Source organism: Prionailurus viverrinus, unplaced genomic scaffold (assembly GCF_022837055.1).
Source record: "Prionailurus viverrinus isolate Anna unplaced genomic scaffold, UM_Priviv_1.0 scaffold_62, whole genome shotgun sequence".
Classification (NCBI taxonomy): Eukaryota; Metazoa; Chordata; class Mammalia; order Carnivora; family Felidae; genus Prionailurus; species Prionailurus viverrinus.
In genome coordinates, this window is record NW_025927624.1 from 415139 (window position 1) to 429293 (window position 14155).

Here is a 14155-nt window from a genome sequence, read left to right on the forward strand (position 1 = left end):
TAAAGACTTTCAAAGGCAGAAGCCTGGCTTGTATGCAGATTTCAAAAAGGAACTAACAAAACACCTTCCTTTGCATTCCTGACCAAAATAAAAGGACATTTGAAATAAGTTTTGAAACAAATTCTTTAAAATGTACTTGCTATAAATGAAAACTGCTTCTAACCAAATGGCAGACATTTGTTTCAGTGTCAATTCATACCTCACATGATCAGAAACTTTGGAGTGTATCATGTTGAGTATCAACAAAACACTGTTGTAGCTGCTGCTTCGTTCAGGGAAACAAAGGCTTGACCTTTTTCTTGACGAAAGAAGGGTTGGATCGAATGGCAAAGTAGTAAGAAAAAACTTTTCTGAAAATCACGGTGAACTAGTAGCAGAAACAATGTAGATATAGGTATGGAACTCTTCACAATGTGTAGTAAGCATTCAAACGGCAAGTATAAGAACATGTATGTCTTACTCACTCATTTCCCTATGCACACTCTCTTTTTTACACACAACAATAATAATGATTATGATGATGGAGTGAGCCTTCCTACTTCTTGGTGACTCCAAGACATTGGAGTAAAATGATGATCCGTGGTCCTCTCTGTCCAGAATGTCCCTCGCCACGGTCTACACGACTGGTCCTTCTCATCTTTCACTTGGCACCTTTTGCCACTCTCAGATCTTTTCCGACTACCAAAATTCCCACTCCCACTCTCATCCTCATCCTCACTACAAACGCCCCCCCCCCCAATTTTCTCTCAACTAACATTGTCCATTTCCTATCGATGAAGCCTTTATAGTGACTTATAACGGATTGCTGTTGACTTACTTTTCTGCTCCGACCACAACAACCTAAACCCTCCACTTGTACACTCAGTAGCTAACTGCTTCGTACGTACTCAGTATACAAGGACCAAGTAATTAAGGTCAAAACATTTACACTAATCTCACTGAGAAGATCTCAAAAGTACCAAATCACTCTACTGTTGACCCTTGAACAAAGCAAGGGTTACGGGCTCTGATGGCCATGCACTCGAAAATCCACAAATATCTTTTGAAACCTCAAAACCAAATCCAAAAAACAAAAATGCCTACTGAATTTCCTACTTTCGAAGCAATTACACTTAGAAATCAAAAAGTATATATGTATTGAAAACCAGAACATTAAAGCAGAAGTGCTTGTGTACGCTCTCTAGGTCTAATCTACCTTTTCGGCTTCATTTGGCCATTGACTCTGTACACTGAGCATGGGAGGTCAGGGTTAGGATAACGGAATGCTGAGCTTACCAACAATATACACAGTCGATTAATGCATGTTTCCCCTGTTATATGTATTACATACTGTATCCTTACACTATCAACTGAAGAAAAGGTTACTAAGAAAATCGTAAGGGAGGGGTGCTGGGTGGCACTGTCGGTTAAGGGTCAGGCTCTTGACTTTGGCTCACGTCATGATCTAGACTTCCTGAGTTCAACGCTGGCAGTCTGGAGCCTGATGAAGATTCTCTCTCTGACCCCGCTTCCCTACTCACCTGCTCTGTCCCCTCTCTTTCTCCCAAAATAAATAATTAAAAAAAAAAAAAAACCCAAGACGAAAAAGACAATCATAAGGAAGAGAAAATACAGGATGGTACTGTATTTATTGAAAAGAAATCTGTATGTATGTGGACTCCCACAGTCCAAACCCATTTTGTTCAAGGGTCCAACGTATACCTATATGATGTCTCCACTAAGAGTTTACTGGAACTTATTATAGCCCCACATGAGAAAATCAAAAGCCGATTCTAACTTTGCCATTCTTTTCTGGACACTAGGGCCATTTTATTGGCCTTCGAACATCTTCCCATTGAAAACAAGTATTCCTGGGGGGCCTGGGTGACTTAGTCGATTAGGCACCCAACTTTGAAATTGCGAAAAAGAAAGTAAAAGGTGGAGGGGGGAGTTAAGATGGCAGGGGAGGGGATCAGAATTTCCCTTGTCCCTCAAACACAGCAGTATTGAGGTCACAACACTTGGAATGGCAGGAATACAGGCTGCAGAGGGACAGAAAAATCTCCACAGGTGCAGAGTGACAGCTTGGCGGGACAGAAGGGTGTGTATGCGAATTGGGAGAAATAAAATGGGCAGCACAGGCATGAGGTGGGGGAAGCCCTTTGGTGGAGAAACGAAAGGAAGGTAGAGAGAGAGGCTGTGGGAAGTGCCTTTGGATATGAGAAAGCCTGTCCGGACCACAGACCAAGGAGAGGTCCAGAGAGCCAGTTTCTACTTTGCAAAACCGCCTTAGAGGCTGAAAAAACAGTATTTTCAAGGTGGCCAGACTTTCTCTAGACCAGAGCTACCACCTCCCATGCCTGGTTTGGAGGGAGCCGCCCCTAGGCTTGGTAGCAATCTCAGGGCTACACTGGGAGAGAACACCTTGAGTACGGTGGAAAGGGGAGGTATTGCCCTGACCAAGGGAAAAAGACCGTGCAGGCACGAGCCAGAGGCCTTCTGTCCACTGGGCAGAGTGGCGCAACTCCACTACCAGGTCCGAGCAAAGCGGGATCCTACAGGGTTTTGAATCCCAGCTCAGTGCTCAGGTGGCACAGGGGACTGTGCAGCAAGACAAGCCGGCTCCCCAGGCTATTCCGTGAGGATAGCCTAAACAGTGAGTTTTGAGACACCTCGTGTGGGCAGGAGAGATTGGGGTGTCGCCATTTCTCTCCCCATGACCAACATCGTGGGGCTTCAGGGAATGGACACTGAGCCTCCGTGGAGGCAGGCCCATTACACCAAACCCTGACACCCTGTGCCTCGTAACTGCTTCTCTATAGGAGTGAGACTGACACTCATGGGACCAGACAGCCCGTCGTCTAGACCAGCACAGCCACCAGTCCCAGGCACCAGTAGACAACTCTCCTCCGGTTTTCTATCTTAGTTTGTTTGTTTTCATTTGAGTTATTATTCTTTTGTCTTTCCTTTTCTTTTTTAACGTTTATTTCTTTATTTGGAGAGAGAGAGAGAGTGAGTGATCAAGCAGAAGACAGGCAGAGAGAGGGAGAGAGAGAGAAACCGAGCAGGATCCATGCTCTCACTGCAGAACCTGATGGGGGTTTCGAACCCACCAACAGTGACAACATGACGTGAGCCAAATTCAAGAGTCGGACGCTTCACCTACTGAGACACCCAGGCGCCCATCTTTTCTTTCCTTTGCTTTCCCTTTCTTCTCTTTTCCCTTGTTTCTCTTTCTACTCTCCTCTTTCCTTGTCTCCCTTTGGAAACAGTCTAGTAGTCTCGAGTTGACGTGGGTCAAAGCTAATTATATCTCTACATTTATCTGTATATCTTAATATATACCTGTATATCTATACATAGATATAGATAGATAGATAGATAGATAGATAGATATAGATATATCTATATATTTTTCTCCCTTTGTTCCTCTGTTCTGGTTCTTTGTGGGTTTGATTGCACATTTTCTCTATACTTTTCTAGATCTCCTTCTTCATTTTCCTCCCTCTCTTTCTGGATTAAGCCCTAGAGCTCCTTTGAGTCACTGCCTGGTCTTTTTTTCCACTCCAGTCATTTCTCTTTTGGTTTGGGCTAAGGATACTTCACCACCTTCTTCTCCTTTTTCCCAGGATTACTTCGACCAACAAATCAAAGCACACCTGGTGGAAGGCCCAAACCGCCACTCCAAGTAGCGGGAACAGTAGCCAAAGACGCACCGAAAGAGTGCACACAACACACTCCAAAAACATTTGTTCAGCTGCCAGGCCCTGGAGCGTGTAGGAGCTCTTTTTAATATAGTAGTACTCGCAGGTGTGGGACACAGAACAAGCTATTAACACACATAAAGGGCAGGAATCTAGCCAAAACGACGAAATCGAAGAATTCTCCTCAAAAAACATTCCAGGAAGAAAGGACAGCCAGAGAAGGGCTCAAAAGACACAGAAACAATATATGTGAGCACATTTTTGGAATGACACTCATAAGACGCATAGTTGCGCTTGCAACCACGCACAGAAGACAGCAGACAATCTACTGCTTCAGAGATCAAGGACCTAAGGAATCGTCACGATGAACGCTGAAAATGAAATGGTGTAAAGGAGATACAAAGTAAACTAGATGCAGTGACAGCAAGGACGGGAGAAGCAGCAGACAGAATCGGTGAACAGAAGATCCAATGGTGGACAAAGATGAAGCAGAGAAAGGAAAGGAAGGAAATGACTAGATCACGAGGCAGGTACTAGAGACCGACGTGATTCGGTGAGATGAAATATTAGCCACATCCTACGAGTCCCAGAAGAAGACGAGTGAGAGAAAGGGGCAGAAGGTTGTTTTGAACAACTTATAGCTGAGAGCTTCCCTCATCTGGGGAAGCAAACGGGCATGCAAGTCCTGGCGGCACAGAAGAATTCCTTTCCAAATCAACAAACCCAGGTCAACACCACGACATGCCATAGCGAAACTGGAAAACTACAAAGATAAGGAGAGGATTCTGAAAGCAGCTAGGGACAAACGGGTCTTATTCGACAAGGGAAGACCCATAAGGGTAGCAGCAGATCTGTCCAAAGAACCTTGGCAGGGCAGAAGGGAGGGGTAGGAAACGGTCAATGTGCTGAATGGGAACATCTGCGGCGAAGAATCCCTTCCCCGGCAAGGCTGTCATTTAGAATAGAAAGAGAGAGAAAGGCTTTCCCAGACACACAAACCCTAATGGAGTTCATGACCACTAAACCAGCCCTACAGGAGATCCTAAGGGGAGACTCTGTGAGGGGAAAGCAGCAGAGACTACAAAGGACCAGAGGCCTCACCAAAAGCATGACACGTTCAGATAACACAATGACACTAAATCCATATGTTTAACTAATCACTCTGAATGTGAATGGGCTCAAGGCCCCAATCAAAAGACACAGGGAATCAGAATGGGTAAAACACAAAACAAAACCAAAGAACAAGATCCATCTATATGTTGTCAACAAGAAACTGATTTTAGACCCCAGGACACCTCCAGATTCAAAGTGAAGGTATGGGCAACCACCTATCATGCTACTAGAAGTCAAAAGAAGGCTGGAGTCGCCACACTTCCACCAGAAAGACTAGATTTTAAACCGGAGACTGTAGGAACAGATTCAGAAGGGCATTGGGTCACAACTAAGGGGTCTATCCATCAAGAGGAGCTAACACTTGCAAATGTTTATGGCCCCAAAGTGAAACGCCCACACATATGAATCGATTAATCACAAACATGATTAAATGTATACATACAAATGCCATGATTGTAGACGACTTTAAGACTCCACTCATGGCAATAGGCGTATCGTCAAGGCAGAAAATCAGTACGGAAACACAGATCCAATGTGTCATTGGACCAGATGTATTCAGATATACATAGATATATATGGGCCTAATATATATGCATTTATATACATGGATATCAACACCGATATGTTAAGATCTTTTCATCCAACGGCAGTAGAACGCACATTCTTCTTAAGTGCACAGAGACCATTCTCCAATGACTCCAAGTGACATCCTGGGTCACAAAACAGCCCTCCACAAATATAAAAGGACTGAGATCATACCTTGCATATTGTCAGATCACAACAACGAGCACTTGCTCATTCTTTCTCTCTCTCCCTCCCTTTCCAAGAGAAATACAAACATTTCAAAAACATTTAGCTCAGCCCCTTCCAAGAGAGAGAAAAACAAGAATAATAAACCTTGTGGGGCAATGAGTCCTGGATGGAAACCACACACAGACAGTAGAATTCCATAACCAATATGTTGACAATGGAGTTGACAGAAAGTGATGTACTAAAAGAACAGACACTAAAAAAATACTTTCTGCAAGGACAAATTAGGGTAGGGGTAAACCATTAAAAAAGAGCCTGGTGCGGGGAACACGTATGTGGCACAGTCAGTTCAGCATCCACCTTCAGCTCATGAGTCATGATCTCACGGCTTGTGGGTTTCAGCCCCACGTTGAGCTCTGTGTTGACAGCTCGGAGCCTGTAGCCTGCTTTGGATTCTGTGTCTCCCTCTGTCTCTGCCCCTACCCCGCTTGCACTCTGTGTCTCTCTCTGTCTCAAAAATAAATAAACTTTAAAAAAATTTTACAAATACCGTAAAAAGCATGGGGGGAGAAGAGGGAAAAAGAAACAAACAAACAAAAAAAACCACATGACCAATCAATCAAGCATGAGCTTAAGACAAAAAAGAAAAGGAAAAATGTGAGCAAAAGAAGGTAAGTGGAATCAACATGCATTTTTCAACAGGTATATAAGTAGGATTGGGAATATACTATGAACAATAGTCTCTTTTAAACCTTTTAAAGATATATGTCTCTATGTGTGTGTGTGTGTGTGCATATATATATATATATACATATATATATATGTGTGTGTGTCTGTATGTGTACATATATATGTATACATGTATGTGTGTGTATATATAAGTGTAAATATATATGTGTATGTAACTGTATATTATATCTATCTCTATCTCTATCTCTATCTCTATCTCTACCTATCTATCTATCTATCTATATCTATATCCATCCATCTATCTATCTATCTATCTAATATTTATGTAAAAGAGAGGCTTTGATTCACGGTATATCCCTAATAATACCGACTCTTATCACTCTACAGTTATCTGGTTATAAATGCTTTAATAAAGAATTTAATTTTTTTCACTATAAATAAACTCTTCAATTCCTGGCATCTATCGCTTCCGAAAAGCTAGAAATTATTACTAGACTAACAAAAGAACAGAAAAAGGGAGGTTCCTAACACGTCAACATTCACTATGGAGAAAGAATTGGGAATGAGAATTTTAGGAAGAAATGGGAACCCTCAAAGGATGTGTGTAATGCGACACAGATGGGGTTACACAAGCAAAGGCTGAGGACTTTTTCTCTGCAATTTTAAGCTCACAATAGGAGGATACTAAAAATATACTGTAACCTTCTTTCTTATGTAACTCCTGATTTCCTCAATAGAATTCATTTGCGTTTATACATGTTAGACACTAAAACGGAATATAAACTGAAGCCTGACATTTAAATTCACATATTTAATTGTGATATATCATGCGTATTTTGTTACTTTTCAAACTCCATTCTACGGAATTCCATTTCCCTACTCATTTATTCACATTCAAAAACCATGACATTGCTTCTTCCAAGCAAGACGTTATTCTAGGAGCTCGAGGACTCAAACAAGTGTGTTCCCTAACCTCCAGGAGCTTATCATGACTGAGGGGCTTTAAATGAATACTGAAATAAATATCAGATGTCTGAAGCTTTAAATTTTAGAATCTGACACAAGGACTAGGAGGAGATAGTGTTCAAAGCTAGAATAGGAAAGATTTCTGAAATCAGAAAGTTGACAACTTGGCTATGAAGAGCCTCTGCTCATAGAGCTACTCTTTTCAGCAAAATACGTATTCTTCGGGGAGATGCACCATTTTAACTTACTCTTCATGCAGTTATTTGAAAACTACAGGAGAACAGCTTTGTAAGGTAAATGTTGAGAAATAATGTAAACATCTAAATTTCTACCTTTTCTAATATTATTTTAGTCTAAATGTAGAACAAAGGATAGAGCCAAAGAAAATCCTGTATGTCACTATAATAAAACTTGCCCTGGGCGGGGGGGGGGGGGGGGACCGGCAATAGATTATTGGACCCAATCAGGTTTCATTTGGGCATGAGTATTATCAGTCATGTTACTATCACAGTGAGAATCCTTATCCTTAAACAAATGTCATATGGCCTCCATGATGGGAAAGCTTTTCCCAATATAATATGACGGTCATTATATATTTTCCAGCCCATTCTTTTATCAGCCTCCACCTGTAGGATTTACCAAAGTACAACAAAACAAAACAAAACATTCAACGTGTCATGTATCTGTAAAGTGGTTTGTTCTTGCTAACTTTCCATGACACACATAAAATGATGATACACAGGCTCCTCTTAAATGTTCAGAGTAAATAAGGGAGAAAACTCAATTCAGAGCAGGAAAGTGAGTTTCACAGGAGGGTACTTTACCTTGGTCCCAAAATCTAAGACTTGGCTAGATGATGTAGACCATGAATCATCAGGACCAGGTTTGTCGGAAAGCCTTTAGAGCAAAAAAAATAAAAGAAACACATGTTCATTCATTTAACAACACAATTTAAAAAAGTTAAGGGAAAGGTCGCCTATCTGTTTATTGCACGAAGTTTCTTGGTATCATTAAAATTGGCCTCTGGTTTTTTCATTAAGTTTTATTTTAATGCCAGTAATAGCAACATCCAGAGTTATCTTAGTTTAAGTTGTACAATATAGTGATTCACCAACTCCATACTCACCCCGTGCTCATCATGACAAGGGCACTCCTTCATCCCCATCATCTCTTTCACCCCTCCCACCACTCACCTCCACTCCGCAACCAGCCGTTTCTTCTCTGCAGTGAAGAGCCTATTTCTTGGTTTCTCTCCCCTTTTCTTTCCTCCCTTTGCTCGTTTGTTGTTTCTTAAGTGCTACATGAGTAAAATCATATGGCATTTGTCTTTCCCTGACTTTGCTTACCATACTACACTCAGGCTCCATCCAGGTGATTGCAAACGGCAAGATTTCATTGTTTTATGATAGAGTAATGTTACCGTGTGTGTGTGTGTGTGTGTGTGTGTGTGTGTGTGTATGGGTATACATATACACACACACATACATTCATATAGGGCTTCGTCTTGGTTCACTCAGCTGTCAATGGACGCTTGTGCTGGGTGTTGGAAATAATGCTGCAATAAACACAGGAGTGTGTGTGTCCCGTGGAATTCGTGTTTTTGTATTCTCTTGGGTAGTATCCAGGAGTGCAATTACTGCATCATAGGAGAGTTCTGGTTTTAATTTTGTGAGGAACCTCCATACTGTTTTCCACAGGGCCCGCCCCCATTTGCATTTCCTCCAACGGTGCAAGAGGTTTCCTTTGTCTCCACATCCTCGCAAACACTTGCTTCTTGTGTCTTGGAGTGTAGCCATTCTGACAGGTGTGACGTAGTATCTCGTTGTAGTTTGGGGGAGCATCTTTTCATGTGTCTGTTGACCATCTGTATGTTGTCTTTGGAAAAGTGTCTGGTTATGTCTACTGCTCATTTGTAAACTGGGCTTTTTTGGAGGGGGGTGATGTTGACATGTATCCATTTTTTAGACATTGTGGATACTAACCCTTTACTGGATTTGCAAAATATTTCCAAATTCGTTCTCCCATTCCAGAGGTTGCCTTTCAGTTTTGACGGTTTCCTTCACTGTGCAAAAGCTTCGTAGGTTGATATAGCCCCCAAACTTTATTCTTGCTTTATTTCCCTTGGCTCAAGAGACATAACTAGTAAAATGTGGCTACAGCCAAAGTCAGAGAAATGATGGCCTGTGCTCTCTTCAAGGATTTTTTTTTTATGGTTTCAAGTCTCACACTTAGGTGTTTAATTCATTCTGAGTTTATTTGTGTGTATGGTACAGAAATTGGTCCAGGTCATTCTTTGGCATGTGGCTTGTCCAGTTTTCCCAACACCATTTGGTGAAGAGAATGCCTTTTCCCCACTGGATAGTCGTTCCTGTTTGTAGAAGATGAACTGACCATACAGTGGTGGATTGATGTCTGGGTTTGCGGTTCTATTCCACTGAGCTATAAGGCTATTTTGTACGCCAGTACCCACCATACTGTTTGGATTCCTACAGCTTTGGAATAGAACTTGAAAGCTGAGATTGCGATACCTCCAGGGTTCCTCGTTTTCAATATTGCTTTGGCCGTTCAAGGCCTTTTGTGGTTCTATACAACGTGTAGGCTTGTTTGTCTAACTCTGTGACAAATGCTGTTGGTATGGTGACAGGGATTGCATGACATCTGTAGATGGCTTTGGGTAGTGTAGACACTTTAAAAATATGTATTCTTCCCATCTGTGAGCATCGGATGTCTTTCTCTTTCTTTCTGTCACCTTCAATTTCTTTCATCAGTGTTTTACGCTTTCCAGAGTACAGGGCTTTCACAATTTGGACCCTGTTTTAAAAAAAGCTTTCTGTTCTCTATTTGGCCTCGACCTCTCCTACCCTGTGAAATCTCCAGGAAAGACCCAGTCTGAGTTTCCATAACCAAATGTGACAGGCAGACAATGCTCTGAAATGGTTGAAAATGAAATGTATAAACGTTACCACAATGACTTCTCACCTCACATCTGTCAGAATGGCTCAGTTTCAACACACAGGAAACAACAAGGGTTGCTCAGGGTGTGGAGGAAAAACAACCCTTGTGCACCGGTCATGGGATATAAATTGGTATCGCCACAGTGAAAGCCACTATGGAGGGGCCTCAATGAATTTAAAACACAAATACCACAGGATCCAGTGATTCCACTACTGGGTATTTATTTACCCAAGGGAAATGGAAGTACTAATTTGAAAAGATATATGCACCCCTATCTTTATTATAGCATTATTTACAATAGACAAGATACGGAAGCAACCCAAGTGTCCACCAATACATGAAGACACCACACACACACACGCAGACACACACACACACACACACACACACACACACAGACATGCACACACTGAAATATTACGCAGCTCTAAATGAGAATGAGATGCTGCCATCTGCAACATCATGGATGTACCTAGATGGTATGAGGGTAAGTGAAATAAGTCAGACAGAGAAAGACAAATCCTATATGATTTCACTTCTGTGTAGAATGTAAAAAGGGGAATAAATGAACAAACAGAGCAAAAGCAGAAACAGACCCATAAATGCAGAGATTTGACTCTTGCCAGAAGGGAGGGGAGGTGGGGGGATGGACAAAGTGGGGGAAGGGGAGAGGGGAGTTCAGGGTTCCAGTTATAGAATGAATAAATCACAAGGCTCAAAGGTACAGCATAGGGAATCTAGCCAGTGGTATCGTAATAGCATCATACATTAACAGATGGGAGCTACGCTTATGGCGATCACGGTGAAACATCCAGAGTTGTTGCATCACATATTACCTTGTGTGTCAGGTAGACCTCCGTTTAAGTAAACGTATCAAAGTTTCGGTTTCTATGTTATGAGTGGTAGTACTAACTAGAGATGGAAAGAGTCAAAGTTCCCAAGGCCAACTTTGTTCCCACACTGGTCTTGCCTTATTTAGGTCCATAATAACTAGCAAGACATTCCAAGCCTTCAGGGGCATTCAGCTACCCAAGGACAGAGACTGTGATCAAAATGGTCCTGGTAGTTGTGCCTCTGTTTCTCTATACGCTGCCTGACTATTTTCTTCCCTATGAGCTCCCACTCCTATATCACTCTTCGGCACGGTTCTGTGGCATCCCCCAACCTTTCAATCTTTAGCCTATGAAGCCACACACACCTACAACAAGGATGGGCTCAAATGACCGAGGGTAGGAACCATGTCCTGCTCCTGGAGAACAAGCTAACTGGCAGTCTCAGTCATCCACACAGTCACCTCAACATAGGCATGTTATCACCGATCCAGATGAAGCTCCCTTACTGATTTGACAAGTCAGTCCTACCCCTGCCCAGCCCTACAAGTACATGGGAAGGGCATCACAGATTTAGGAAAAGAGGTGGAGTGAGGAGACAGCTTGCCTTGGGCCATACATCCCTGATGTTCAGAATCTCCACCCCCCACCCCCAATTCCTTGAGAGGATCTAAGCTATCCTCCCTCAGTTGGGGTGGAAGTAGGGGATATCATATTTCTATTTGCTGTAAACAGACTCTTCCCAGCTGCTCAAATGATTTTTAATCTCTCTCATCAGAAAAGCTGAGGTATGCTCGCACCTTCAATGAAACCAACGCACACAAAAGCAGAAACCTGGTCACGACCCTCTTGAACTCTCTATTTGAATATGCCTTTCTAAACAACTCCCCTAATCCTGGGTCCTTCGTTCTTGTCATTCACCTTTATCTCACTTGGCATAAACCCCCATATTCTGACATCTTTTCTCAAACTCGTATTCCTAACCAACTCAGTGTTGTTCTCCTTGAAACCTGGTCTCCTCTGCTAAGTCGATTCTTACCCTCCTGCACTGTATTCATTAGACCAACTCCCCAGCTTTCTATTTTTAAAACAGTTGCCTGCAAGATGAAGACAAAAAGAAGGAAGAAAGGAAAGAAAGAAAGAAAAAAAGAAAACCAGAATTTAAATCGCATTTCTGTCACTTATCATATCCAAATAGGTCACTTCAATCTCTTTTGAGTTTCAAATTCTACAGGGAAACAACCATTGGGCAAGGAGCTGAAACATAGGTTGACGTACCAGAGGGTGTTTTCAGGAATTAATGTCTGTGGTTCCGTAAGTCTTGAGACCCTAAGTGCTTTTGATTTGGCCTCTAGAAGAACGGAGAGTCCCTCGCTGGCCGAAGTGGGGAAATTTTTGGAAAAAAAAAAAAAGAAGAAGAAGAAGAAATAGCAAGGAAACCAGAGAAGAAAGTCAAAAGGCAAAAACAGAGTACAAAAAGTCATGGGGAAAAAAAGCTGCAAAAAAACCCAAAAAGCTTCCTAGAACTAGACAAGGGTACTAGCCCAAAGGGAAACCAGCCTGGGAACTTAGGCAACAGAGAATCATATAGCAATATCCTCAAAATAGAGAGTGAGTTTAATTAACGTAACATGGTCTACAACTAGATATCCTTCTTTTACAGAAACCTCATTTGTCTCAAGAAGAGGGGACATCACTACGTCTAAGGACTTGCCTGACGACATCTTGCTTATTATGTAAAAGCCTTGACACCATGGCCACAGCTGACATCAACCCTAAAATCTCGGATGGTAAAAACAAGGGACGAGTTACCACTGCACTAATGACTTGTGTTAGCACTAGTGGTCAAATACATGAGGCCAAATGCTTGGACTAACCTGGGTTCTTAAGCAAACCCTAAATTCGTGTTCCGACATCATTATCTTTGACATTCTGAGTTGATCTGCCCTAGGATCTGTATCTTCATCTCCGTGCTGCTGAGGAACCAGAGAATGGATGCGGAAGCTTCAAGGGCTGACGGGCAAAGCCCCTCAGCTACCCGTTAACTATGGAAGCATGGTCGAGTCATCAACCTCCCTGAACCACAGTTGCCAAAGTAATAAAAAGTAGGCTACAATAACACAGCTACTTTGCAAAGCTGTACAATGACTATATAACTGAACAGATGGTACCCATAGGATATAGTGTCTGGTCCAGCGTAGAACACGCAACAACTGGTTTTGTTCTCTGCGTTCCCTTAGGAGACACATAATTTTCAGTTCATTCATTCCCTTTCCTTTCCTTTCATTATCCGTTTCATTTCATTTCATTCCTTTATACTTTGAGAGTGAGTGCACACAGAAATCGGGAAACATATCCCAAGGAGGCTGTCAGCGCAAACCCCGGCGTGGGGCTTGAACTCACAAACCTGAGTTGAAGTCAAGAGTCACACCCTTAACCGACTGAGCCACCCGGGTGCCCCAGCAAATGTCAGTTTTACAAATCCATAAAAATCCTACCTGGCTATAGAATCTTCCTCAGCATTCTTATCTGCTCCTAAAGAAGAAAGCAAAATACATGTTAAATCAACAATCGAAAAAATAGAGGAAATTACAAGTGTACGGCTTACGATTTGTGAAAAAGTATTGCTTTGGGACCACACCTGGAAACCACACTACACTGAATGGTAATTATACCATTCGTAGGCTTAAAGCACTAAGAAATCTTACTTTCTCCTCTATATTGACCAAAAGCAAGAATGGGTTTTATCAGAATTTGACACCTACAGGGGAACTGATGTTTACAATGGCCATCACTGACCGACTCTATGGCACTGGAGGCAACTGGTAGCGTTAGGAGAATGATTATCATGAGCGGCCAATGTCAGACTGAAACTAGCATGATTTTTCTGGACTTCCACTCCTAGAGGAGTTGAAAGAGAGTATCTTTATTTTGCGGGAACACGGCAGAACTTCCCCAGCTCTTCAGCAGACACTCCTCAGTCTTAGGAGGAAACACCCCCTCACAACGTGTGCTCTATAGCCATTGTACTTTGCAGCATGGCCAAACCATAGCAAACAGACTCTCCCTGGCCTTATTTCCACTGGCAAGGCAAGAAGGAAAGATTTGGCATTCCTGTTTGATATCGTTCTAACCTCTTGAGGCTGTCTCCTTCCATTGCTAGAGAGT

The 14155-nt window shown here is 42.3% G+C and overlaps 1 protein-coding gene across 1 annotated transcript in view; it reads right to left on the reverse strand.

The window, feature by feature from the left end:
* LOC125159788 (ankyrin repeat domain-containing protein 26-like) overlaps positions 1–14155 on the reverse strand; it is a 708468-nt gene that overhangs the window by 184205 nt on the left and 510108 nt on the right. The window contains exons 23-24 of the mRNA XM_047848410.1: positions 13486–13522; positions 8027–8099 (exon numbers count right to left, since the gene is read on the reverse strand). Coding sequence (XP_047704366.1) covers positions 8027–8099; positions 13486–13522 — 110 coding nt within the window. The remainder of the gene's footprint in view (positions 1–8026; positions 8100–13485; positions 13523–14155) is intronic.